The sequence below is a fragment of the Nuphar pumila genome, chromosome 3 (assembly GCF_984573655.1).
Source record: "Nuphar pumila chromosome 3, dmNupPumi1.hap1.1, whole genome shotgun sequence".
Taxonomy (NCBI): domain Eukaryota; kingdom Viridiplantae; phylum Streptophyta; class Magnoliopsida; order Nymphaeales; family Nymphaeaceae; genus Nuphar; species Nuphar pumila.
The window spans coordinates 999,786-1,024,107 of NC_143251.1; the positions used below are offsets into that span (position 1 = coordinate 999,786).

Below are 24,322 nucleotides of genomic sequence, written 5' to 3' on the forward strand. Positions count from 1 at the left end.
TCTTGGATAAGCTGATCTGTAATTATAGTGATAAACTCGATTTTATCGAGTTTTATCTATTTTAGCAGTATCATATCCTGCGTTATTAGCGTGACCTATATTCTCATCTTATCCGACGATATTATCGTGATATGCATTCTCTGTTAACATTGTTATTAATAAGGTGATGGATGAGAGCAGACATTGTCAAAAGCTAGGTGAGAGTTTACAACCACAAACCCACGCTGACAGGATCCGCTCTTGTGATGAACTGGTTGCGTCAATTTAACCTGTTTCATGTGGTTCATAGTTGGCGCGCAATGATGGGCTGTGCTAAATCAAGCTAGCACCTCGATAGATAAGCACTCAGATTGCTCGTGCTGGTTTATAGTTGTATCATGCATGTTTTTATGATTTATCATTAATGGACTGCTACATGTCTACCTAATCCCAAATTGCATATCAAACAAGAAAAGCAATTGATTAAATGTTCTCTGTCATTCAAACAAATTCAGTTCTCGTTTATGTTTTTAACCAGTGCTTTCACCAAAACTAAGGCTCCGTTTGGGTGCCTGTCGTGGAAAGAGATGGGATGTAATAGGAGTTAATATGACATAGTACTGATGAATATGGGTAATTTGGCTGACGTTTGGGAGGAGTTGGAGGGAGGCGAGGATTTCGGCTGGAAATCAACCGACTCCAACTCTTCTAAATTCAATTTTTTTACCCCCATTTACCTGGAATCAGATCAGGTCATGCTGAACATCAGCTTTTTTGCTCATGCCAACATCGTGGCCGTCCGTTTTTGTATATTGAAAATTTAAAAAGTCAACGGGCATTCATCCAAAATGCAAACAGACGGCCACAATGTTGGCACGAGCAAAAAGCTCATGTTCAGCATGACCTGATCTGCTTTCCATTTACCTCAGTAAATCTTATATTCACTTATTTTACCTCATTATTAAATGCAATAATTGTTTAGTTAAGAGGCTAACAACTAGGGGTGGGCAATGAGCCAACCGGCCAGCCTGCTAATGGACTGAGCCAATCGGGCTGTTGACCAGCCTAGTCAAAGTCAGATCCATAAATTGATGAGCTGAGACAACAACCCTCTTTGGGCCGGCTCGTGGGGAAAACCTCAGCCCACGGAAATGAAAACCTTCCCAATGGAAAACTCTCTCAAACCTCCTAAATGAACATTTTATTAGATTTTTTATATTTTTTAAAAATTTGGACCATATAGATGTGATATATATGCTTGTTTTTATAAGAACGCGTTCTTTGAGCATTTGATTCCAATGCAGGGATAGGTTTTTATAAGTTTCAAAATCAACAACAACAAACAACAACAATGCCTTCATCCCAAAACAAAATCAACAACATACAATTTTCATAAATTTTTTAGGCTCAAAATACCATTTTTGCTATACAAAATTCATGATCCAAGTATCGATTTATAGTAAATCAATGAACACATCTGGATGGTCAGACTTTTGAAAAAATACCAAAAAAATTTCATTTGAGAGGTTTGGGAGGGTTTCCATTAGAAAAGTTTTCATTCTCCTAAATATGTATATATATATATATATATTATAAAAAATATATATACTTACGATCCGATCGAGTCGGGCTGCTAGGACCAAGCTTAGGCCTAATTTATAAGCCCTAGCCTGGCTGAAATACCATGCTACGGGTTTCCAAATATGGTGAAGAATCTGGAGTAGTTGCAAGCCTAAATCCTGAGTTGTTTATGAAGTCCACAGCTCCTCCCAAATATATTATCCTTGAATTCCAGTAATTCTACTTCCTAGGACTCCTTGCAACTCCCTCCAAGTTCCTACACGGGTTCCCAAACAGAACTTAAATTAACATGGCTTTTCTTGGATGGATTTTGTGGATGCTGTTCGAGAAACACAATCACTATGACTTGGACACATACTGCTGGATTGCTAGTTGTCCATTATTGAGGTAAAAACAGATTTACAGTATACTGAGAATACACAATCAACGTTTTGAACCATGATACCATATGATGCATGCACATGCACTATGTGTCGTTCTAACCTTGTGGACGTGTGAAGCATGATTTGTTTAATATGGTAATATTTTTCATTATCTTTGAGGTACCATAATATTTATCTTTTAAAATAGTGAAATCGAGGCTTAGCAACTTATGAAGATGGAGGTGGTTTAAAGATGGCTCAAAACATCATATCAAAGTGAACATGATCCAAATGTTTAGTTGCTTTTGAAAATTGGATCTATGTTAGCACCGAGAGAGAGAGAGAGAGAGAGAGATCACTTGCAACAAGAGTGAAATGCCTGTAGGTTCTAAGGATGCTTACTCTGCCTCAAAAGCCAAGAACCAGCACGGCCCACTCACACACAAAGTCAACAAGATGGGAATTGGGAATCTCATGTTTCAACTTCCCAAGGGATCGACCGAGCGGGGGAAAGCTTACGTCCAAGAGACCAAATCCACTGTCAGATCACCCAAACCGCTAACCACCATTAACAAAATAACAAAAGGCATCAAAAGGCTATGATGACTGAGGGCTTTATATAATTTGCAATTCCCATTGGTTGCTTGCTCCATGCTAGAAGCAGTCCACGGCAACACACAGAAAGAGAGAAGAAGAAGAAGAAGAAGAAGAAGAAGAAGAAGAAGAAGAAGGTGGGTGTTCCTCATGGCCGAGAGAAGCGGTGTTGAAACTCGCCAGCTACTCTCTGCTAGTAACGCCCTCCCCCCGCTTCCCAAAGGTTGGTCTCCTTCGATCTCAACCTTCCCCTTCAAGCTCACCTTGTTCCTCTTTTCCGGTTAACGTTCTCGAGCATCTGTTTCCCCAAATTTCCCCTTTTATCTCCGCCTCCTGTTCCTTGCTTAAAGTAAATGCCCTAGTTCACCCCATGCTACGTTCCTTCCCCCCTTTGGTCATGGAGTCTTCCCTCTGATCTAGACGTTGGACATTCCGAAACACGCAGAATCCTAAACCCACACTCATTCTCGCGATATATCAGTTTTTCAAGGGTTCAGGTTTGTTTTTTATTTTGATTTTGATGCTGTTGAGGGTGTAATCGGACTGTGGTAAACGCAGAGAGCGAGCCCTTGGAGGGTTCAAGACGCAGGTCTGGTGGACCACCGAAGAGGAAGGCTACCAATTCCTCGTCGTCGGCTCCTTCCAAACGTTTCGCCAAGGAAAGAGCTCCTCCTATTCTTCCTTTGCATAATGGTCCCTGTACTAGAGCTCGGCAGTCTCCCAACAAGTTTCCTAGAGCAGCTGCCGCTGCAACTCCTGCGAAACCAGAAGGTCCCCAGTTGCCGCAGGATGTTGCAGAGGTACCGGACAAAGTTGAACAGAAGCGGGACCCCGAGGATCAGACACCCGAGCCCCTGGTTGACACGGAGTTGGAAGCTGTTAGATCGCGGGATGCCAATGTCCATGTTATTCCTGTGACTGCTGGTAAATGTGAAATCCTTCTGATGCTTGACGTATTTTGGATTCCCCACTTTCATCATGTTTCTTGTAATTCCAAAGGTTCGAGATGTATTGCGTCTGTTAAAATGGTAATGTTAGCCTTTTGATGCTACGATGTGGAATTATATGACATGCCCCTCATGGTACAGAACCGAGATCCTTAAATTCATTCACATACATCTAACAAAAGGAGGCTATCACTTTGGTTCAGCAGGAGATAGGAATCTTAGCTCAAAGTAAACATTTGATGCTTGAACTAGAATTGCAACAACCTTTGCCTATAATTATAACTTCTAATGATGCTGGAAGACAAAATTTCTGCTGTTCCTATAAGTTTTTATTTTCCTATTTCTTTCTGTTGGACTAATATGTTTTTTTTCTCTCTTTCTAATCAGTACCTAATTTATCCCATGCTCGGGAGTTAGGTTATTGGATAGGTATCTGCTGAAGTCATCATTTGGAGGTTTTGGCTGTTAAAATATTGATGTAATTTTATGTTTCATATATATATATATATATGTATATATTCTTTTCTGTTTTGTCCAAAATACCCGATAGGGGTATTTTGGTCTTTTTTATAATGTAATTTTATTTTTTATTTTAGGGTTTTCTTCTTTTTCTCTTTTTATTTCTTTTTGTATTTTTACTTTTTTATTTTTGGGACCATTGGGGGCCCCACTTTAATAGACGTTGGGAACCCCATAGTTCACTAATGTGACCGTTGGGGACCCCAACGTCTATGAGTGGGAGCCCCAATGGCTCCCTCTTTTGTGCTTTTCCATCTTGTATATATAGGGGTTCTCCCCTCCTTTGTTTGCAAGTGTTTTTACCCTCTCCCTTAATGAAGATTCATTCTTTTTAGCTCTTTTGGCTTCACCCCTTTGTGGGTTTATTCAAAATCTTGTTTTAATGGGTCGTTAATAATGTTTAGCTTTCAAGAATAATTTGATATTAATCTCACTTGTGTGTGTAACTTTAAGAGTTTTTGTGACTATATTGTAGATAACAAGTTTTGCATACGACTTAAGATTGATGAATATATAACTTTTTTCTTGAATTATTGTTTTTTTATATATATGACCGTTGGTGCTTTGAATTTATATACTTAACTTTATATATATCTATGAAATTTTTATCTAACAGGGATCACTTAATGCATCATATCATATGAGCAATATTTAATTGAAAAAGTTTTATTATTATTATTTTGAATTAAGAGTAGTTTCTATTAAAAAGCATAGTCTTGTATTGTTATCATATGAAATATGGTTATCTTTTTGCATCTTGACGCTTTTAAAGAATCTCCAATTTGATTGTCTTCAAGTGTGTCCCATTATAAAATTTATGTTTCCTTTCAATGGTTGTTGCACATTTGTTGAATTATGAGTTAGTTCTAACCTCTTAAGTCATATAATGTGGTTTACTATGCATTAAGAAACTTATAAGGTTGCCTTAGTGCAATTTTATGTCGTACAGTTACAACAAGTCTATAAACTTATTAATCCTTTTAGTGTGGGTTTTGTCCCACTTGTATAAAATATATTCTTCACTTTTTCATTTGGAATCTCTCTTGAGTATTTTGTGTGTGAACCCTAGTGTTTGCTTTGTGTTTGAACCTTTATGGTTCTTGAGAGAGCTTGTTCGTGAAGAAGTATTTGAAGTTTGTTTAAGGATTCCTTTTTAAGTGCGGGTTTTTTTCACTTTAATGAGATATTTTCTTTTCTTTTTAAGTGTTTTAGTTCTTGTGAGTATATGCTGTTTGTGAGTTTTTCATCGTTATTGTAAGGAGATTGGTTGTGGGCATCATTTAAAATTTCAATTGTGGACTTCACTTACTTTCATGGTTTTTCATAAGCCTTTTAAACTTCACCTTTATTAAGCGTGGCTATATTGGTCTAAATCTATTATTTGCTCATTCAAGATTGTTGTCATCCGACATCTTATGTTGCATAAAATTGCATCTATTATCATTTGGTATGCATATAATTACATTGTTGAAACTTGATCCTTGGATTATCCCAAAATGGTTCTTTCACATGGCATTGCGTATTTAAAAGAATGTCCTTTTTAGAGTATTCTTTGCCCTTTATGACACTTATGTTGTCCATCACAGGTTGTTATTTGATCCTTTTTTTGCCGTATTATTGTTATATCAGAGATGTTTGTTGAGGTGAGTTATGGGCACCTCGGTTTAGGTCAGTTTTGGTTGTCACATGTGGTTTGACTCAAATTAACTGTTTTATGTTCTCTGATTATGAGTGTGTGGTATCACTCAGTTTTTCTTTGGCCATTGATTTCACTATGGATGCTCTTTATTATGAGTACCTGTGATGAATATATATTGTTTTTTAAACCATAGTGTTTCAAAATATGTTTAAAATTGTCAATTTTATTTGCATTAGTGTTTGTCATCACAAGTCTTCTTAACTCAATTGACTTTCTCCTTCTATGCCTCCTATCTAAGTGTCACCTTATGTAGACAAGAAATGTTGTTCACACTTTCGTGTGTGTTTTTAGCCTATTGCTGACTTTGTTCTCTTGATCTAGTAGCTGGTACACTTGTTTTGAGTGTCATTATATGTAGACAAGGCTTGTTGTTTCACACCATTGTGTGTGATGTTGGCTCATGGTTGACTTTTGTGTTCTTGTTCTAGTCGCTGATACACTCATTTCAAGTATCATTTTATGTAGACAAGAGATGTTTTGTCACACCTTCATGTGTGTTTTAGCCCATGATTGGTTTTGTACTCTTGTTCTAGTCGCAGAACATACTTGATTTTGAGTGTCATTATATGTAGACAAACGATGTCTGTTCACACTTTTGTATGTGACTTTTAGCCCATGGTTGGTTATTGTACTCTTACTCTAGTCGCTGATATACTTACTTCAAGTATCATTATATGTAGACAAGAGGTGTTTATACACACCTTCGTGTGTGTCTTTCACTCTTTAGTGATATTATATTTATGTTCTTGTTCTAGTCGCTTATACACTTGATTTGTGGGTTTTGGAGGTCTAATGAGGCAATTGCTTGTAATGGATGAACTTTTGTTGAGATTTGCAAACTTTTATATTTATGAGAATTTATAATTTATTTTTTATTTGCATTTTATCATATGAGATTTCCTTTTAATTCCATAAAGATTTTTTAATCCCTACTAGTTTTTCTATATCATCGATATGATATATACGCATATTTGAAAATCTCTTGTTTTTACCTTTTTTGCATTTACCCTATAATGAATTTGTGAATTTTATACATTAAGTGCTTACAGTGTTTAGCCTTCTAGTGGGCTTTTGTATTTTCAAATATTTCATCCCTCAATATGTAAGGTTCTCTATTCAAATAACATTCACTCTTGTTTCATGGGTGGGTGTTTTGGTTTATTCAATCAAGCGTTATACTTGATTGGAGTGTGTTCTTGCAAGATCATACATGACATTTGTTGGCGTTGATTTATTTTCATTCTAAGGTGTGTGAGAAATTATTAACTCATCTTTTGTTGATAAAATTATTTGTGTCTTCTATATTAATTTGTTTATTGAACACACTTTCTTTTGTATGCCCTTGTGCACATCCCTTTGTGAAGAATTAGTTTTTGTATGAACATTGTCTCTTTGAAGACATTTCTAATGCATGAAACCTTTCTTAAAACTTTTTAGTGCTGATTCAATAAAAAGAAATATCTTTATACCTTTATGCATATTGAACTCCTTTGTGAGTATTCCTTGTGCCTTTGTGCACATATCTTTCCTTAAGAATATAGTGAGTTTATCAAAGTGTGTTTGAGTTTAATCCTCTTAATGATATTTTCACATAGTTCTCGATTAAAATACGTAGAATATCTTTTGCATCATTGTCTTGATGAATCATATGTTTCTCTTGATCAATGTTATGATTTCTTGATTCATCTTGTTTGAAATATTCTACTTGATTGAAATACAAAAATATTTTTTACTTGAAGCTTTTTGTTTTGTTCCACAGGATCTTAAGGATGAGATGGAAGAAGTACTTATGATATATCATGAAAGGTGCTTGGGGATGATCATTAAAGACAGTTGAAGGCTGACATTTGCAAAATTCTTTCATGTGCTATAAAGATGATGACTTCTATTGAAGACTTGAAATTCTTTCTTTTGTATTTTTCAAACTTTTCGTTCCCTCACGTAAAGTTTGAGGGGGAGGGGTTCTTAAAATATTGATGTAATTTTATGTTTCATATATATATATATATATATATATTCTTTTCTGTTTTATCCAAAATACCCGATAAGGGTATTTTGGTTTTTTCATAATGTAATTTTATTTTTTATTTTTAGGGTTTTCTTCTTTTTCTACTTTTTCTCTTTTTATTTCTTTTTGTATTTTTACTTTTTTATTTTTGGGACCATTGGGGGCCCCACTTTAATAGACGTTGAGGCCAGAGTTACCAATTAAGGAAGCGGGAGCGGGAAGCGATACGGGAAGCGGGAGCGGGAAGCAAGGCACTTTCAAAATTTTAGGAAGCGGGGAAGCGTGAGACCACTTAGAAGAAAATTCTGAACCGTCTCAGAAGCGACCTAGGAAGCGAACCAGAAGCGAGGGGGAAGCGAAAAAAATGAAAAAAATGGGGAAGCAAGGTGGAAGCGTGGGGGAAATGCGGGGGAAGCGCGCTTCCCCCCATAAATGGGAAGCGCGTTTCCCATAAAAGGGGGACACTTCCCCTCACGCTTCGGAAGCGCGACGTTTCGCACTTCCCCTTTTGCCTAGGCGCTTCCGGTAACTCTGGTTGAGGCTCCCCAATGTCTATGAGTGGGAGCCCCAATGACTCCTTCTTTTGTGCTTTTCCATCTTGTATATATAGGGGTTCTTCCCTCCATTGTTGTCAAGTATTTTTACTCTCTCCCTTAATGAAGATTCATTCTTTTTAGCCCTTTTGGCTTCACCCCTTTGTAGGTTTATGGGTTTGCACTTTATGTGCATTTGGTTACTCCTTAGTGGGTTTGTGTATTCACACTTTATGTGCGTGTTTATCGGTTCATTTTTAAACCTATTGCATTCAAGGTCATTTTCTAACATTGGCAACTGGTGCAACTGATTCATGTGTTTGTTGTTTCATTTTCTTACAATAAGATGGGTAGTCTTATCCATTTCTTTAGTTCTTTCCCAATCATTCTCCTTGTCAGCCATAATTAGGTGCATCTGCGTGGAATAATTGAAGAACCTTATTTTGTATTGAACAAGGGCATACTATGTCACCTAACATGATAATTGTTCACATTTTCATGCATGAAAATGCAGTGCTCATGTCATTGAGTTCTCATGAAAAAGACCACATATTTGCTGATGAATCAAGTTGTTAATAAGGAAGTGTGTCGTTATGTCAATGACAATGTATTCTAATTTTTTGTAAGTTCAATGTTTGGATTAAGCAGTTGAATACCTTTTGTTCTGTCATAGAATTGCATGTAAATAAGAAATTGGAAGGTAAACCACATCGATACACAATACATTTCTCCTTTTTGTTTTTAGATATGGTGAACAGGAAAACATGTAGGCACAATTTTTCAATGATATATAGAAATCATGAAGGAGAGGAGATTATATTCCCCAAAGCAGCAACCACCCATCTACAAAAGAGCAAGCTGTCCTTACAAACCTTCTAAGTTTTCCTTGTCTCTATTAAAGAGAAACCATTTCTGAAAGAATTGCATAATCTGTTGGGTGGTCCTTGGATTAGGAAGGAAGAAAGGGGATTCAATCCATTGCATGCACTCTTACACACCCCTCTATCATTTTTATGGGATTCTATAGACCTTTAGAAAACTCTCTTTAGGAAGAAATATGAGTTCTATGGCCTTAAACATCTCTCCTACAATTGTCAATTTTTAGTTCATTTTCATTGGGCACTTCTTTGGTGTTAAGAGGAAGACAATGGTCAAGTTCTAGTGATATTTCTTACTTCTATAGACTTTTTTGTTTCATTGTTTATTCATGTCACTTTCATGTTTGGGGATGCAAGTTATTGGTTCCATTATAATAGTGGCAATTAAAAGATGACTACCATGAATTGATTTTTTTTTTTGGTATTGATTGATATCTGAACTTATATGAGGCTTTTCATCCATTGGATGTCCCTTCCCTTGCGTGGGGTTAGGTATGCTTTAATGGGAATGGTAACTGGTTAGAAGGTTTATGTGGTCTATCTGTAGGAGATGAAACACCAAGTGTAGTATAGCATCTTCAATAGGCCAAGGTTTCTTGTCCTTCAAACTAATCTAACTTTAGTTTTCTCTAACCAAAAAGTTAACAAGGCTGCCATCACATTCAAATCTTCATCCACTTTTCCCACTGGTATAAAAAATAAGTCATTGATATTCATGGTATCAGTTTGAATGCTCAGAGCTATGTCAAGATAATAGAAAGGAGGACCCTGGTGCAATCAAAACTCCAAAAAGGATGCGAGTATGCACCACTACATTATTTTGTCTTTGGCATGAGATACATTTATTGACCAAGTGATTTTAGGTCGACTAGTTCCACCTAGGCATTGACTGCTTTTGACTTCTAAGCTTTACTTACTTTTGGGGACAGGCTTGAGATCTATGTAACTTTGATTGAGGGCTATGCAGCAATTAGGGAGTATGCATAAAGTGTAATATGGAGCCTAATACCTTTTCCATGAGCTAATTCCTCGATTGTTCTTAGTGTAGTTTCTTATTGATCAATGTGCTTCATGTTGCTTTCGTTGGGCTTGTAAAATGCAATATTTAGTAGGGGGTTTAGGGTTAGGGGTTCTGTTAATAAAGTGTGCTTGCATAATTAATGGATCTAAAGATGATTGGGTTCTCTAAGGATTCAACATCATTTGATTATTCAAAGAGGCAGGGTGTGACATTGAGTAAAGTGTACTTACTAAGGTTGCTAGCAACATGATGGTCCATTCAGCTTGAGAGCTATGTCGCATAGGTGCGGGTGCGGATGCAGTGATACAGCACTTTAAAAAAACTTGGGTGCGGGGATGAGGGGAGGGTATATATATATATATATATATATATATATATATATATATATATATATATATATATATATATAATTTTTAACAGTTTTAAGTTAACATTACGTGTATGCATGTGCATTTATGTATTTATATATATAATATAGATAAAAATGGACTTGATTAGGGTTAACTGAATCTACTTTTGGATAGAAATGGACCTCAGCGTGGTGGACTTCACCTAACACAAAGGAAGTTGTGTCCAAGTGTCCCACCCGCCTGGGTGCGGGTGCGGTGCCCTGTTTGAAGAGTCCGTGTGACATAGCTTGAGAGGAACCTTTAAAAATTTGAAGGCATATCTTTTAGTATTCACAACATTCATAGATTATTATGGCATGGTATGAAGAATATTTTGGAAATGCTGATCAAATCCAAGCTTGAGCTTGGGGAAGATTGAATTGGAGACAATGATAAGGGTATGATAACTTTTTCTTAGTTTATTTTGCTTTCCTTTATAGTTGGTTGAGTAGTTTTTTCTTGTAGCCTTTGGCTAGTTTTTCACGCCTTTGTTTCTTGTGTGAACAGACCAAAACAGGTTGCCATGATTTTTCTATCTTCACTTCTTAGTAGAGCCATAGATTTTGTAGATTGGAACATTAGATAGCTGCTACATCACATAGGTAGAGGTGTGGGTACGTATGATACAACATGCAAATGTTTAAAAGCATGGGCACATGGATATGACTAATATATATATGTATAATGTATGTCTTATTTTTTATAAAGATTATATGTATGCACATATGCATGAGTTTTGTGTGTGTGTACATTCCAGTGGGCACAACTATCCAGAAGCTCGGTATCCCCTTTGTGTTGGCCTGTTATTGTTGTTTACAGTTTTCTACAGAGAGCGTAGACCATTTTTTATTTTGCCCTTATTCAGAAAAATATTTTCTTTTAGTTTCTTGTTTTCACGTGTTAATTTCGTTTTTAAAAAGGGCAGAATAGACATTTCATAAACGCATACCCCTTTAAAAGGGGACGCGTACCCCTTTAAAAGGGGGCATGTTTCTTCTTTTTTACGTGCGCTTCCCCATGCGTTTCGAAAGCGCCGCATTTCGCTCTTCCGAAGCGCGTCTCGAGGAAGCACGCTTTCCCTGATACATGTGCGTTTCCGGTAACTCTGAATTTTACCAATTCTTACTGAAATTGTGATATTATGGGAAACTTTTGCAAAGGTTTAGAATATTGTTAGAAATCAATTATGATGTCAAGTTCAATTTGATAGAATCCGTTTTATCACTAAGTTAAGGTCACTTTCGAAAACTATATCTTGTTGTTCGGCTGCATTGGTGTAATTGGTATCTTTCTTGTAAAAAAATGTTTTACCTTATGTTCTCATATGGTCCCTTGTCCATAGTAAAAATATTGGATTTCTCACCTGATTGTTTATAGTCAACCAAGTGATGAACTTGTCATATAACTATGAAGTTTCCTTCTTGATGTTAGCTTACATGGCTGAATGATATATTCTTGATGGTTGCTGTTTTTATATTGTTATCTGAATATCCTTAAACATGCTTTTGCTTGCCTGTTATTTGATATAACCTGTTATCATGATTGATTGTCTTTCAGGTTGGTTTTCCTGGACAAAAGTTCATCCATTGGAAGAGCAAGCACTATCATCATTTTTTAATGGCAAATCTGAAAGCCAAACGTCAGAAAAATATTTAGAATTAAGAAACCTAATCATGAAGAAGTACCACGCTAATCCACAATCGCAAATAAGTGTGAAGGATTTAGCTGACCTAAATGTTGCAGATGCCAAAGAAAGGTGGGAGATAATGGAATTTTTAAGTCACTGGGGTTTGATAAATTTCCATCCATTCCCACCACACAACACTGTTGCAGCTTCCAATGGGGTTGATGAAAATAGTGAGGTGAAATCTTTGGCTGAAAAACTTTATCAGTTTCGCATGCACCCAGTTTCCAAGGTAGGCCTCCAGAAGGGCTTGCCTGCTCCAACTTCGATGCATCGAATCCTTCCAGAATCTACCATTCCAGATGTACTGCTTCCGCAGGAAGGTCCGGCTGTTGAGTACCATTGCAACTCCTGCTCAGCTGATTGCTCTCGTAAGCGTTATCACTGCCAGAAGCAGGTATGAATTCATAGAGATGCATCTGATATGAGGTTTATTTTTGCTCAAAAAAGGCGATGTTGGCTTGTTTGCTTCTTTTTGTGATCAATTCACATCCTTAAATGTTATCTTAAAATATCAAATATCAACGAACAATGGTGTACAAAAAATACTTGCTGATCTGATGTCGATTTTTCATTTTTAATGTGGGAGAGAATCCTTGCTAAAATGTTTGATATCCAAAGAGGACCATTGGATACTTTTTCTTAAAAAAAATAAGGCATAAGTTTCTATAGTTAATGATCTATTTTCTTGTTGAATTATGTGGAAAATTCGGAAATTCATTGATTATCCCTTCCAGTGAGGTGTCTGTTAGGCTAATTATTTATTGTGCAACCTCTCTTTTTCATTAATTGCTTCTATTGTTTTATTATGTGAATTGTGGCAGGATGGTTTCCACTTCTATAGGAATCCAAGTTCCCAACCATCAAATTTACATAGAACAAAGGCCTTTCTCTACTATGCACATAAAAACAGAACTTGGTTGTGGCAAACAGAAAGTCTTTATGTTATCTTTTCCCCTTGTGTTACCCAAACATACTCTTGGAACCCAAGTTGCCAACCATCCAATTTATAGAAATTGGCAGAACAAACGCATTTGCTCTACTATTCACACAAAAACAGGATTTGGTGAATGGCAAACAGGAATTGTATTTTACCTTTTTTCCTGTGTTACTTAAACACACTCTTGGGGAGTACAGGTTTCTGACTTATGCCACTGTAATTCCCAGGAAAACCTTCTTGGTACCATTTGTGTGTCGACTCTCTCCCTCTTTCTTGTATGCTGATAAATGGATAAGTTTCTCATAGTTCATTGTTTGAAAAACTTTTCTGGGAGCCTCTCCAGATTCTCTTTTCTCGTACAGGAAAACAAGTTGGTTGGTATCTGCCAGATGCAACTTCTCACCAAATGCTTTCTGTTTTGGCAGGCTGATTTTGATTTGTGTCCTGAATGCTATAATGATGGAAAATTCGGGTCTGGAATGACATCGGCCGATTTTATCCTTATGGAACCTGGAACAGAAATGTCAGGTACAAGTAGTGGAAGTTGGACCGATCAGGAAACACTGCTTCTTCTTGAAGCTCTGGAACTTTATGGGGAGAACTGGAATGAGATTGCTGAGCATGTTGCCACAAAAACAAAGGCTCAATGTTTCTTGCATTTTGTTAGAATGCCTATTGAGGATATGTTTTTAGAAGGCGAGGACACTTCTGACATAACTAGTCCTGAAGTTCCGGATTTGGCTGCAGTCACCAAAGATCCACCTGCTTTGAAGAGTTCTTCAGATCTACCCAAAACTGCTTCAGAGCAGCCCGATACTGCTTCAGAGCAACCCACAACTGATTCAGAGCCACCTCCAGCCATGAGTGAAACTACTGACAAGCAGCCACCAGCTTCTCCATCTGATGCTGTTAAACCAAGTCATGCTGGTCATGTTGATGATCCTCAGGCAAATGTCGATAATTTTGCAATTGATGCATTAAAGGCTGCATTTCAGGCAGTTGGTGCACCGTCTGGGGCAGGAGGTTCACTTTCATTTGCAGAGGCTGGGAATCCTGTCATGGCATTGGTATGTTGAAGGAATCTATGTTTGGTTCTGTTTAGGTATGCTTTTGGATACTTACCAGAGGTACTTGGGAACAGGTGGGTTACTTGGCAGCCTTGGTTGACCCTGATGTATCTGATGCTTCAATACGGAGCTCTCTAAGGGCATTATCTGAGGATTCACCCGGTATTCAGCTCGCTTCTAGGCACTGTTTCTTCCTTGAAGACCCACCTGATAGCAGCAAGGATTCTGTTGCATGTGAGAGGTTTGGATACCCAATTGGCTGTAGTTTTTTTTCTTAACTTTCTTTTAATTTGTTGACATTATTTGGATTATGTTACTTGCAAATTTGAAACAGTACTGTTGAAATGGTTGATGCTGAGCCTCAAAAAGAGGAAAAAGAAACATTAGTTATGGAGGGCAGTGAATCATGTAAGGAATCAACAAATAAGAATGGCGAAGATATGGTTCTTGAGACAACAGATGCATCTGTACCCTCAAAAGAATGCAAAGAAATACCTCATGTTGCAACTGAATCAAGTGAATTAGCTTCAACCAAGGAAGCTACTTCAACTCTAGAGGCGACAAAACCGTTGGATGTGGATTCAAATTCAGTTCACCCAGAGGAAGAGGGTGCTCAAGAAACAGTCAGCTCTGACCAGACAGTTGAAACAGGTTCTAGTACAGGTAAAATATTCTGTTTAAATCTAGTTAATTGTCAGTTACCTCTGGTCAGTAGGGTTTATAGATCCCATCATATTTTGTTTTGGTCTTTTATATACAGTAGCCATGTTTTTAAGTGGTTCCTTTGTTTGTGATTATGTGAACGAAGCAAAGAAGATTTTGTGTTCTGAAAGCAAAGTGATCTTGGCTACATGTGATATCATCCTTTCTAGTTTCTGAATATTGAACTCAGTGTCCTGATAAAAGACTCTCTATGGATCGCTATGAACCAGGTCACTTAATGGGCTCGCCTCTCTGTGAGGTAAAACTCCGGGTTGAGGACACGACCACCCAGCCTTACATGCCCCAACCGGGATAAAGCAATGACAGCCCATTCTTTTGTTGATTATGGTGTATTTCTTGAACAAAAATGAGAATAGCATATGGAATGTTATAAAAATTGATATATGTTAAGATTGTGTATCTAATATATATATATATATATATATTCAAATGTATGTAAACCGAAATACCCATCAGGGGTATTTCAGTCATTTCATGTTGTAATAGTAGTCAGCCCATTAGGGGCTGACTTTGTCCTTTCTATTTTTTTTGTATTTTATTTTTCAATATTGTAACATGTGACTGATGGAACAACTCCAACTAGCTGTTGGAACTGCTCCCAACGGTCACAAATGTGACCATTGGGGGTGAGCCCAACTAGTTGGGCTGCCCCCACTGTCCCTCGTTATAAATAGGGGTTCTCCCTTTGTATCCTTCAATGCTTTATCAAGCATTTTGTAATACAAATTTTTTTTTTTTTTATCCTCTTGACCCTTGCATGGGTGATGCGCATTGACCCATAAGTGGTCCGTTGTGATTTGGTTGTGTTGTAAGCCTATAAGAGGTACCCATTTGCTCTTGTTCTTATTTTATTACTTGGTATCAAAGCCTTGGTGCTCTTGGGTTATGATTCATTCGGAAAGGCCAAGAGGAGAATTGTGAGATTAGTGGAGCATCGGTTTGTGGGATCGTTGCATTGAGAAGCACACCATCAAAATTCTCTTCAACAAAATTCTTGCTACCCTCTCCTCTCTTTACCTCCCTCTGTCTTTCTCATTATTGTAAAAATGAAAGATGAAAGAAAAGTGGTCGTCTTTATTCCCGTGAGACTTAATGATACTATATGATGTGTGCATCCATAGTAAAATATAAAAATATGGGAAAAGGGTTTATGGGGTTTGGTTAATGGCACCGAAAGAGAGCCTAAACTTATACTTACCAAGATAAAAAATGGAAAGGAAGTGACTTTTCAAGGAGAAGAGATGTCTAAGGCCGTCATTGAATACGATAAAAAATGAAAAGAATGGAGGATGGGTCATTCCAAGATAATTGAATGACTCATTAATAATCTTGACATCAAAAAATGCTCTATCTTAGCAAAATTTAATTTTGCTAGTGATGCATGAAAATATCTTAAAGATATGTATAGTCTTAAGGATATAAGCTTATATATACAACGTGCAAAATAAGGTGAGAACTATGACCCAAAGAGAGATGAGCATTAGAGAATATTACGATGCCCTCTCTTCTTTGGGATGAATTGGCTCTCCTAAAGCCAAAGTGACATTGCCCCAAAATGTAGAACTCCGTGAAAAACAAATTATAACGAATCATTTCTACCAATTTGTTAATGAGCTTAGACCCAAATTTGAAGGGACCAAATCGGTCCTTTTTTATAGAGGAGGTGTACCTATCATAGTTAAAACACTTGAAGAATTAACTATAGAGGAAAATAGGTTGAAAAAACCCTCATCTTCTAAAGAGGAGGAATTTGTGCTTGCTATGTCAAAGCCCAAAAATCACACAAGGGTTTATAAACCTCCTCACTTTGGAAGAAGTAATGAGAATGGAAGAAATTTCAATGATTATGGAAGGAGTCAAAGCGATAAAAGAGGAGACCATGAATACAAGAAGAGTGGCAAATTAATATGCTATCATTGCTATGAGTCAGGTTATATTAAGCCCTTTTGCTCTAAAAGAATGAAAGAAGATCAAATAGATTATAAGAAGGTGGCTTCAGTGGAACCATCCCTTGAAAGAAATGGTGTAGATAACTCCAAAAGCATTGACTCATTGTCTTTGGCACAACTTATGGAGGCACTACAACTGATGTTCAAGAATCAGGTTTCTTCCCTCTCGGGCGTGACCGTATCCACATACATTAACCCTGGTAAGACTTCTTGGATTGTTAATTCCAGTTTTTTTTTCATATGACCCCAAATAAGTGAACATTATCTGAATGCCATATTAACCCAAATGATTCTTATGTTCCAACCACCGATGGAACTTCCTTAAAAATCAAAAGTTTTGGGACTTTACAAAACCATCAAACCTTTTTTGTACCCAATATTAGAATAGTTCCAAAATTAAATTTAAACCTTCTATTTGTTTCACAAATTGCGGATCATGGATGCAAAATCTTGTTTTCATCTAATAATTGTTTGATACATGATCTTAAGTTCGAGGAGTCGATTAGGCGAGGCCATAGAAGTGATTTCTATGTTATGGACAATCTTGAATTATCAAAACATATTTTTTATAATTTTGTGGAAAAGAAAGATATAAAAAATTGACACAATAGACTAGGACACCTTAGTGTATCAAAATTACATTTGTTTTCATTTCTCATAAATTATAAATAAAGGTATTTTGTTTGTGAAGATTGCATTCTTGGTAAAATAAAATCTTTACTTTTTTGACTTAGTCACTTTATATTAAAGAAACCATTTGAGTTGGTATATTTGAATGTATGGGACCAGCTCCGATTATGTGCAAATGAGGAATATCTTATCATATTAATTTTGTGGATGATTATAGTAGACACCATTGGATATATTTTCTTAAACACAAATCTGAAGTATTTGGTTGTTTCAAAAAATTTCATTGTTATACAAAAACTCAATTTAAATCTAATATTAAAATATTTAGAACCGATTCAAGAGGAGAATTTGTATTAAAGGACTTCAAAAACTATCTTGACTTACATGAGATTATTCACCAAAAATTATGTCCTTATACTCCTCAACAAAATGGACTTAGCTGCCGAAAGGAAGCATAGACATATTGTTGAGATTACTAGAACACTTCTTGTATCAAGAAATGTTTTAAATTCTTTTGGGCCGAAGCTGCTATTACAATGGTTTATTTGATAAATAGAATGCCGTAAAAAACTATCGAAAACATTTCTCTCATTAAAAACATATTTAAAACATCTCCCAATTATAAAAGGTTGAGTCTTTGATTTTAAATGCTTTGTCCTTATCGGCAAAAATGACAAGCTTTTCGCAAAAGTTATTCTTTGTGATTTCCTAAGCTATGCCAAAAATTAAAAAGGATATAGATGTTATGAAATTAAAAGGAACAAGCTATATATCTCAAGAAATGTCACTTTTCTTGAAAACAAAAATGAATTTGGTAAAAGATAAAATCCAAGAGCATTGTGACTATTTATTTCTTTTTGACTTGCCAATGAGCTTGTGAATTGTGATGACATTCATGATGTGCATGAAAGTGACAAAGTGGACACTCGTGATGCACATGAGAATGGAAATGAGGGTCTTGATAATATAAACCAACCTTATAATGAAATTCAAATCTATACTCACGTACCGAAGACCTTCTATGTGCTTTAGAAACATATTTTCAAAATCAAGATATAGATTCTTCTAGTGTTAAAAGATCCAAGAGAATTTCAATTGTATCTTATGATTCCTTTGAATCCAAATATAAAGCATATGATGGCTATACACTCGTATGTAGAATCATCATCTTATCATGATGTTAAAAATCATCAAGAATGAATTAGAGCAACGAGTGATAAATTGAAAGCTTTAGAAAAGGCAAAAACTTAGAAATTCAAACATTACCCAAAGGGAAGAAAACTATAAAATGTAGATGGGTTTATAAGATTAAAACTAAAAGTGATTGGGACATTTAAAAAATATAAAGCTAGACTAGTAGCCAAAAGATATAGTCAAGAATATGAAATAGTCTATGATGAGACATTTTCTCCTGTCGCTCAAATGACTACTGTTAGAACTCTTATTTCTATAGCATCAATTAAAAAATGACTCATTTTTCAAATGGATGTAAAAAATGTCTTTTTGAATAATAATCTCAATGATCAAGTTTACATAGATCCCCACCAGGATTATGTTTAACACATGAAAAAATTCTTCGGTTACCAAAAGCTTTGTATGACTTAAAACAACCCCCCAAGGCTTGGTGTGATCGATTTAGTAGTGTGATAACACAACTTAGTTTTAAATGTTGTTATTAGTGACGTTGCATTGTTTATTAAGCCTTCTAATGCAGGATTGGTGATATTATTTTTCTACACTAATGATATGATGTGTTCAAAACTAACTTTGATATGATAGACCTTGGTTTTTTACAGTACTTTCTTAGAATAAAAGTAACTTATTTAGTTCGTGGTTACTTGTCGCAAACTAAGTATGCAGCAGAGATCATTGAACGGTTAAGACTCTAAGATGAAAAACGAGTTGATACTCCAGAGGTCATCAATGCAAAGATGAAGATACATGATGGAGATCCTCTAAAGGATCCAACACCATATAGACAAATGATTGAAGTAATATCTTATATCTCTATTACTTGTCCTAATATTTCTCGTGTTATTCATTTTGTTAGTCAATTTCAGCATGCTCCCACTACAGTACATATGAGTGTTGCAATGCAGTTTATTGGATATATTATAAATTCTATTAATTGTGGGTTATTTCTTTCATCTTCTTCCCTGTTAGAAGTTATTGTATATTCTGATTCTGTTTGATGAGGGAATGTGAATGATAGACGTTGAACCACTGGTTCTTGTATTTTTGTAGGTGATTATCTAATTTCATGGAGATACAAGAAGCAATAGAAGTTGTCCCTCTATTCCACTGAAGGAGACTGCTGAACATTAGCGACAATTACTTCTGAATTAGTATGGTTGAGACAATTGTTAGAAGATTTTGAAGTTCACATTGCGGAACCCTCGAGATTATGTTGTGACAACAAGAGTATAATATACATTGCAAGCAATCACACATTCCATGAAAGGACCAAACATATTTAAATAGATTGTCACTACATTCGTGAGGAATTTATGAAGAAGACCGTCAAGTTGCCATATGTACCATATGAGTATCAACTGGCAGACTTCTTCACTAAAGCGCTTTCATCACCTAAATTTTGCTTTCTACTTGGCAAACTCTCGGTTGTTACACCGTGAGTTTGAGGAGGGTGTTAAGATTGTGTATTTAATATATATATATATGTATATATGTATATATGTATATATATGTATATATTCAAATGTATGTAAACTGAAATACCCTTGAGGGGTATTTTGGTCATTTTATATTGTAATAGTGGTCAGCCCATTAGGGGCTGACTTTGTCCTTTTTATTTTTTTGTATTTTATTTTTAAATATTGTAACATGTGACTTATGGGAGAGCTCCAACTAGCAATGGTCACAAATGTGACCGTTGGGGGCGAGCCGAACAACTAGTTGGGCTGCCTCCTCTCCTTCTCTTGTTATAAATAGGGGTTCTCCCCTTGTATCCTTCAATGCTTTCTCAAGCATCTTGTAATACAAAAGCATATTTTTTATCCTCTTGACCCTTGTGTGGGTGATGTGCATTGTCCAGAGTTACCGGAAGCTTCTTAGGTAGGTGGGAAGCTCGCTTCCCGGAAACTCACTTCGGAAGCGCGATACTCCTCGCTTCCGAAACTTTATGGGAAGCTCGATTCCCCCACACTTCTTCTATGCTTCTCATACACATGGTTTATGCATACTATATACTTTTCTCACGTTTCTTTTCATCTTTTTCGTGTATTTTCTCTCACGCTTTCACTCACTTTCCATGTACTTTCTTTAAATTGGTAACCATCATTGTTAGATTTTAACAAAAATTTAACTCTTTTACAGAAAAATCATGAAATATAAGAATGATTAATTTTATTTTAGTTTTTATTTGTTTCTTGTTTGATTCCATATTGCTTCATTTTTTATTCATATTTCGCTTTTAAATTGAAACTTCGCTTCCCGCTTCGTATAAATTTTAAAATGCCTCGCTTCTCGCTTCCGCTTCCCGTATCATTTCCCGCTTTCGAGTTTGGCAACCTTGGCATTGACACATAAGTGTTGTGATTTGGTTGTGTTCTTGTAAACCCGTAAGAGGCACCCATTTGCTCTTGTTCTTATTTCATTACAATATACAGAGCAGCTCGAAGGCTTAAAGCCCCCAAACCACTTCAATAGTGATGGTGGTAGTCAAACAGTAGCTAGACCTCCATCTCAAGTAGGAGCAGTTTGACACAGCCCCATTAATTTGAAGACGAGGCGGAAGTGTGGCTGGTTGTTGTTATAGTTGGCTCACATTTTTTGTTTTTAATCATTAGAAAGTTATTTAATCATTAGCTGCCCTTCTGATCTTTCAGTTGAAAATGAGATGAAAGCCACAGGGACTGCTCAGGAAACAGATGCTAGCTCTTGCAAAGGTAAATGATTTTAACCGGCTGATAGTTTGAATTCCTTGTGAGAAAACACATTTTTAATGATTAGATATTTTTCAATGCATGATTTTAAGATATTTCTTCGCTGTTTGGTCTTTCAGTTGAGGAAGGGATGAAAGAGTCTAAGGTCACCAATGAGATAAGTGCTGGCTCAACCGAGCAGAAGAAAGATGATACTGCTTCTAGTAAAATCAAACGTGCTGCAGTTGCTGCAATTTCAGCTGCTGCTGTGAAGGCAAAACTTCTTGCAGACCAGGAAGAGGAGCAAATTCGTCAGCTCTGCTCTTTTGTCATCGAGAGGCAGGTAACTCAGAAAACATAAAAGAAATCGGTTGCTTGCTTGTGATTCTGCATTTGACAAACTATCACCAATGAATCTTCTGCAGTTGCATAAGTTGGAGACTAAGCTGGGTCTTTTCACTGATATGGAAAGGGTATTTATGCGAGTACGTGAACAGATAGACCGAACAAGACAAAGACTTATGCTTGAACGCAATCAAATAATTGCGGCACGATTTGGGTTGCCTACCACTATACCTAGGATGGCCTTCCAGTCGACACCAACTAGCAGAGCTTCTCTGAACAACATGAATAATGCTGCTTCGAATGCACCAGGTTCAAGCTTCCCAAAGTCACAGGTTAAGGGCCTGCTGAAGGCATAGTTTCCTTCATATTCATTTATTTCAGGTATATCGACAGGGGGTTTGGGGCAGGCATTAAATCAATCAGGTTTTTCTTCTGCTGGAGCAAATATAGGATCTGGATCTCAAGCATAGTGGACATAGTCCAGGATTCTTGTTTGTTATCCGTGATAAATCACAACTTATGGGCTGCCAGCTGCACCAAGTAAGTAGCATGTGCAAATTGTTTGTTATTTAGTTGTGAATTCATTTATTGGGGAGCAACAGCACTCCCAAGAAAAGCACAAAAAGTAGTGCTCATTTTTTTAAACAAGGGTCAAGCAGCTGTGATAACTGTTGTCTTTCAACTAGCAACTTACAATCCCTATTCATCGTTTTGGAAAGCATCTGTTATATGCATTTTGTATAGAGATTCTGCTTCATCATGGGCATGATTCTTATGTTTCTGAACTTCAGCAATGCTGGTCCTTGGTCCGTCCCTGATTGAATGTCTCTCCGTTCAGGCTTTGGTTTTGCTACTCGTTTTGGAATTTTTGCTCAAACTGGAGCACAGAATATAATTGATGAATGTTGAAGCAGGCTTCTGTTGTGATTCCTCTTATTCCCACAGTCCCTCTAATGTATATGGTACTTGATATCTCTTTTTTTTTTTGGTATAATCTCTGTAGTTTGCATTTAGTTCACAGTTGATTCTTTTCCTCGTGTATTTGTCGAAGCTGTAATTAGTAATGCAACTGTCAGACCTGGGTATCTAAAGATCTTCTTCTGATTGTAGCTGCCGTTCAGGGTCTTTTTTAGCACGAGTTCTTTTCTCCCTTTGCTATTCTAGAAGGGAATTAGAGCAGCTTAAAGGATACTCTATATTGGCATGTGTGAACTGGTTGGCAAGTACTTGTTGGAGTTTCCATCTTTTTAGGGCATGTTTGTAACTAAAGAAAAGAAACTTTCCCTTGGAGGGGAAGTGGCTCTGTGAAACACTTCCTCGAAAGCTTGCATGTGTAAATTTGAGATCGTTGATAAGGCTCTGTTTGGGAGCTGGTGGTGGAGAGCAGATGATAGGAGTGAATAGTGATGGGAGTGGAAAAGAAAATTCCTGATGAGAATGGAGTTGTCAACAACATCCTTCTTTAGGATGTTGAAACGGATCTCCACTCCATCTCCCATCTCAACACCACTCCCATTTCCCAAATTCCAAGCTTCCAAACATGAACTTGGATAGGTGAAGTATACTAAATCCCCATATCCGTCTCTCAAGCAGATTCTAAATGATTCCCATGTTTGCTTTTCGCTGGGAAAGTTGCTATTTTATTTGGATGATGTCTCTTGCATCTTACAATAAATACCAAGGAACAATGAAAAAGGCGTGGAGGACATACAGATTTAGAGTTGGGTGGACTGGTGACCATCATCCAGACTTTTCTTGTATTTTGATTTCCCTCCATCCTCTCCTAGTATATGCCCGAGTCATTCGAAATGCCAATCACCAACCCAACAAGCCTTTCTCTCTCTCTCTATATATATATATATATTCTCCATCTTAATTGCAACCATCATGGAATAATATTATTTGGCGATCATTTGCGGTCGGGCTTGTCCAGTTAGTCTCTCTCTCTCTCTCTCTCTCTAATCCATACGTTGCCCTATATGTATTTTTTTGTAAATGTAAAGAGGTTTACCTTTTACGACAGTGAGTTTAGAATAAACCTATATTGAAGGGATCCGAATCAGGTCATTTGTCAAATGAGACTTGTCCTTATTTGACAATCCTGACCGTTGAAATGAATTTCAGGATTGTTACGCGTGGCTGTCCCTTTTCCCGCCCAAAAATATGTAAAGGCGTTGCGCCGTTAAGGAGAATTTTAAAAAGTAATAAAGTAATAGAAGCCTTAAATGAAGCAAAAAAAATCGCGACTTTCCGTTTTTGCTCTATCTGCAACTCTCTCTCCGTTCGCCATTACCTTCGTTTGTTTTCTCTGCAACGAACTCTCTCTCTCTCTCTCTCTCTCTCTCCGTGGATGGGGTTTCAGCAACGTTGCAATAACCTGGTCTCTCTCTCTCTGGTCTGTCTGAGCTCTCTTGCCATGAATTCCAACGCTACCGTCACCGTTCTAGTTCCATCGCCAAGGGGTCTAACGCATGCTGGACGCATCCCTGCATGTGTTTTCCTCTTCCGCTGAAATATCTCTCTCTCTCTCTCTCTCTCTTTACATGTGTTTCTGGTAACCCTGGTTCAGCCACTCTTGGTAAATGTGAATCCC

At 36.8% G+C, this 24,322-nt stretch overlaps 1 protein-coding gene across 1 annotated transcript; it reads left to right on the forward strand.

Annotated features, from left to right (window-relative positions):
- The first annotated feature begins 2,579 nt into the window (after nt 1–2,579).
- LOC149841575 (SWI/SNF complex subunit SWI3D-like) lies at nt 2,580–22,838 on the forward strand. The gene is made up of 10 exons (XM_089998556.1): nt 2,580–2,739; nt 3,075–3,440; nt 12,068–12,591; nt 13,560–14,201; nt 14,276–14,442; nt 14,536–14,864; nt 21,349–21,408; nt 21,525–21,727; nt 21,810–22,269; nt 22,568–22,838. Exons 1-9 carry the CDS (start codon nt 2,667–2,669, stop codon nt 22,083–22,085), a joined length of 2,640 nt encoding a protein of 879 aa, XP_089854682.1. The 5' UTR covers nt 2,580–2,666; the 3' UTR covers nt 22,086–22,269; nt 22,568–22,838.
- Nucleotides 22,839–24,322: the final 1,484 nt, after the last annotated feature.

Bases quoted from the DNA above. Each gene is read 5' to 3' on its own strand.
- LOC149841575 (XM_089998556.1), top strand. From the start codon at position 2,667: ATGGCCGAGAGAAGCGGTGTTGAAACTCGCCAGCTACTCTCTGCTAGT. The intron at 3,441-12,067 runs GTAAATGTGAAA...ATTGTCTTTCAG, and splicing joins TGTTATTCCTGTGACTGCTG to GTTGGTTTTCCTGGACAAAA. The intron at 14,202-14,275 runs GTATGTTGAAGG...ACTTGGGAACAG, and splicing joins GGAATCCTGTCATGGCATTG to GTGGGTTACTTGGCAGCCTT.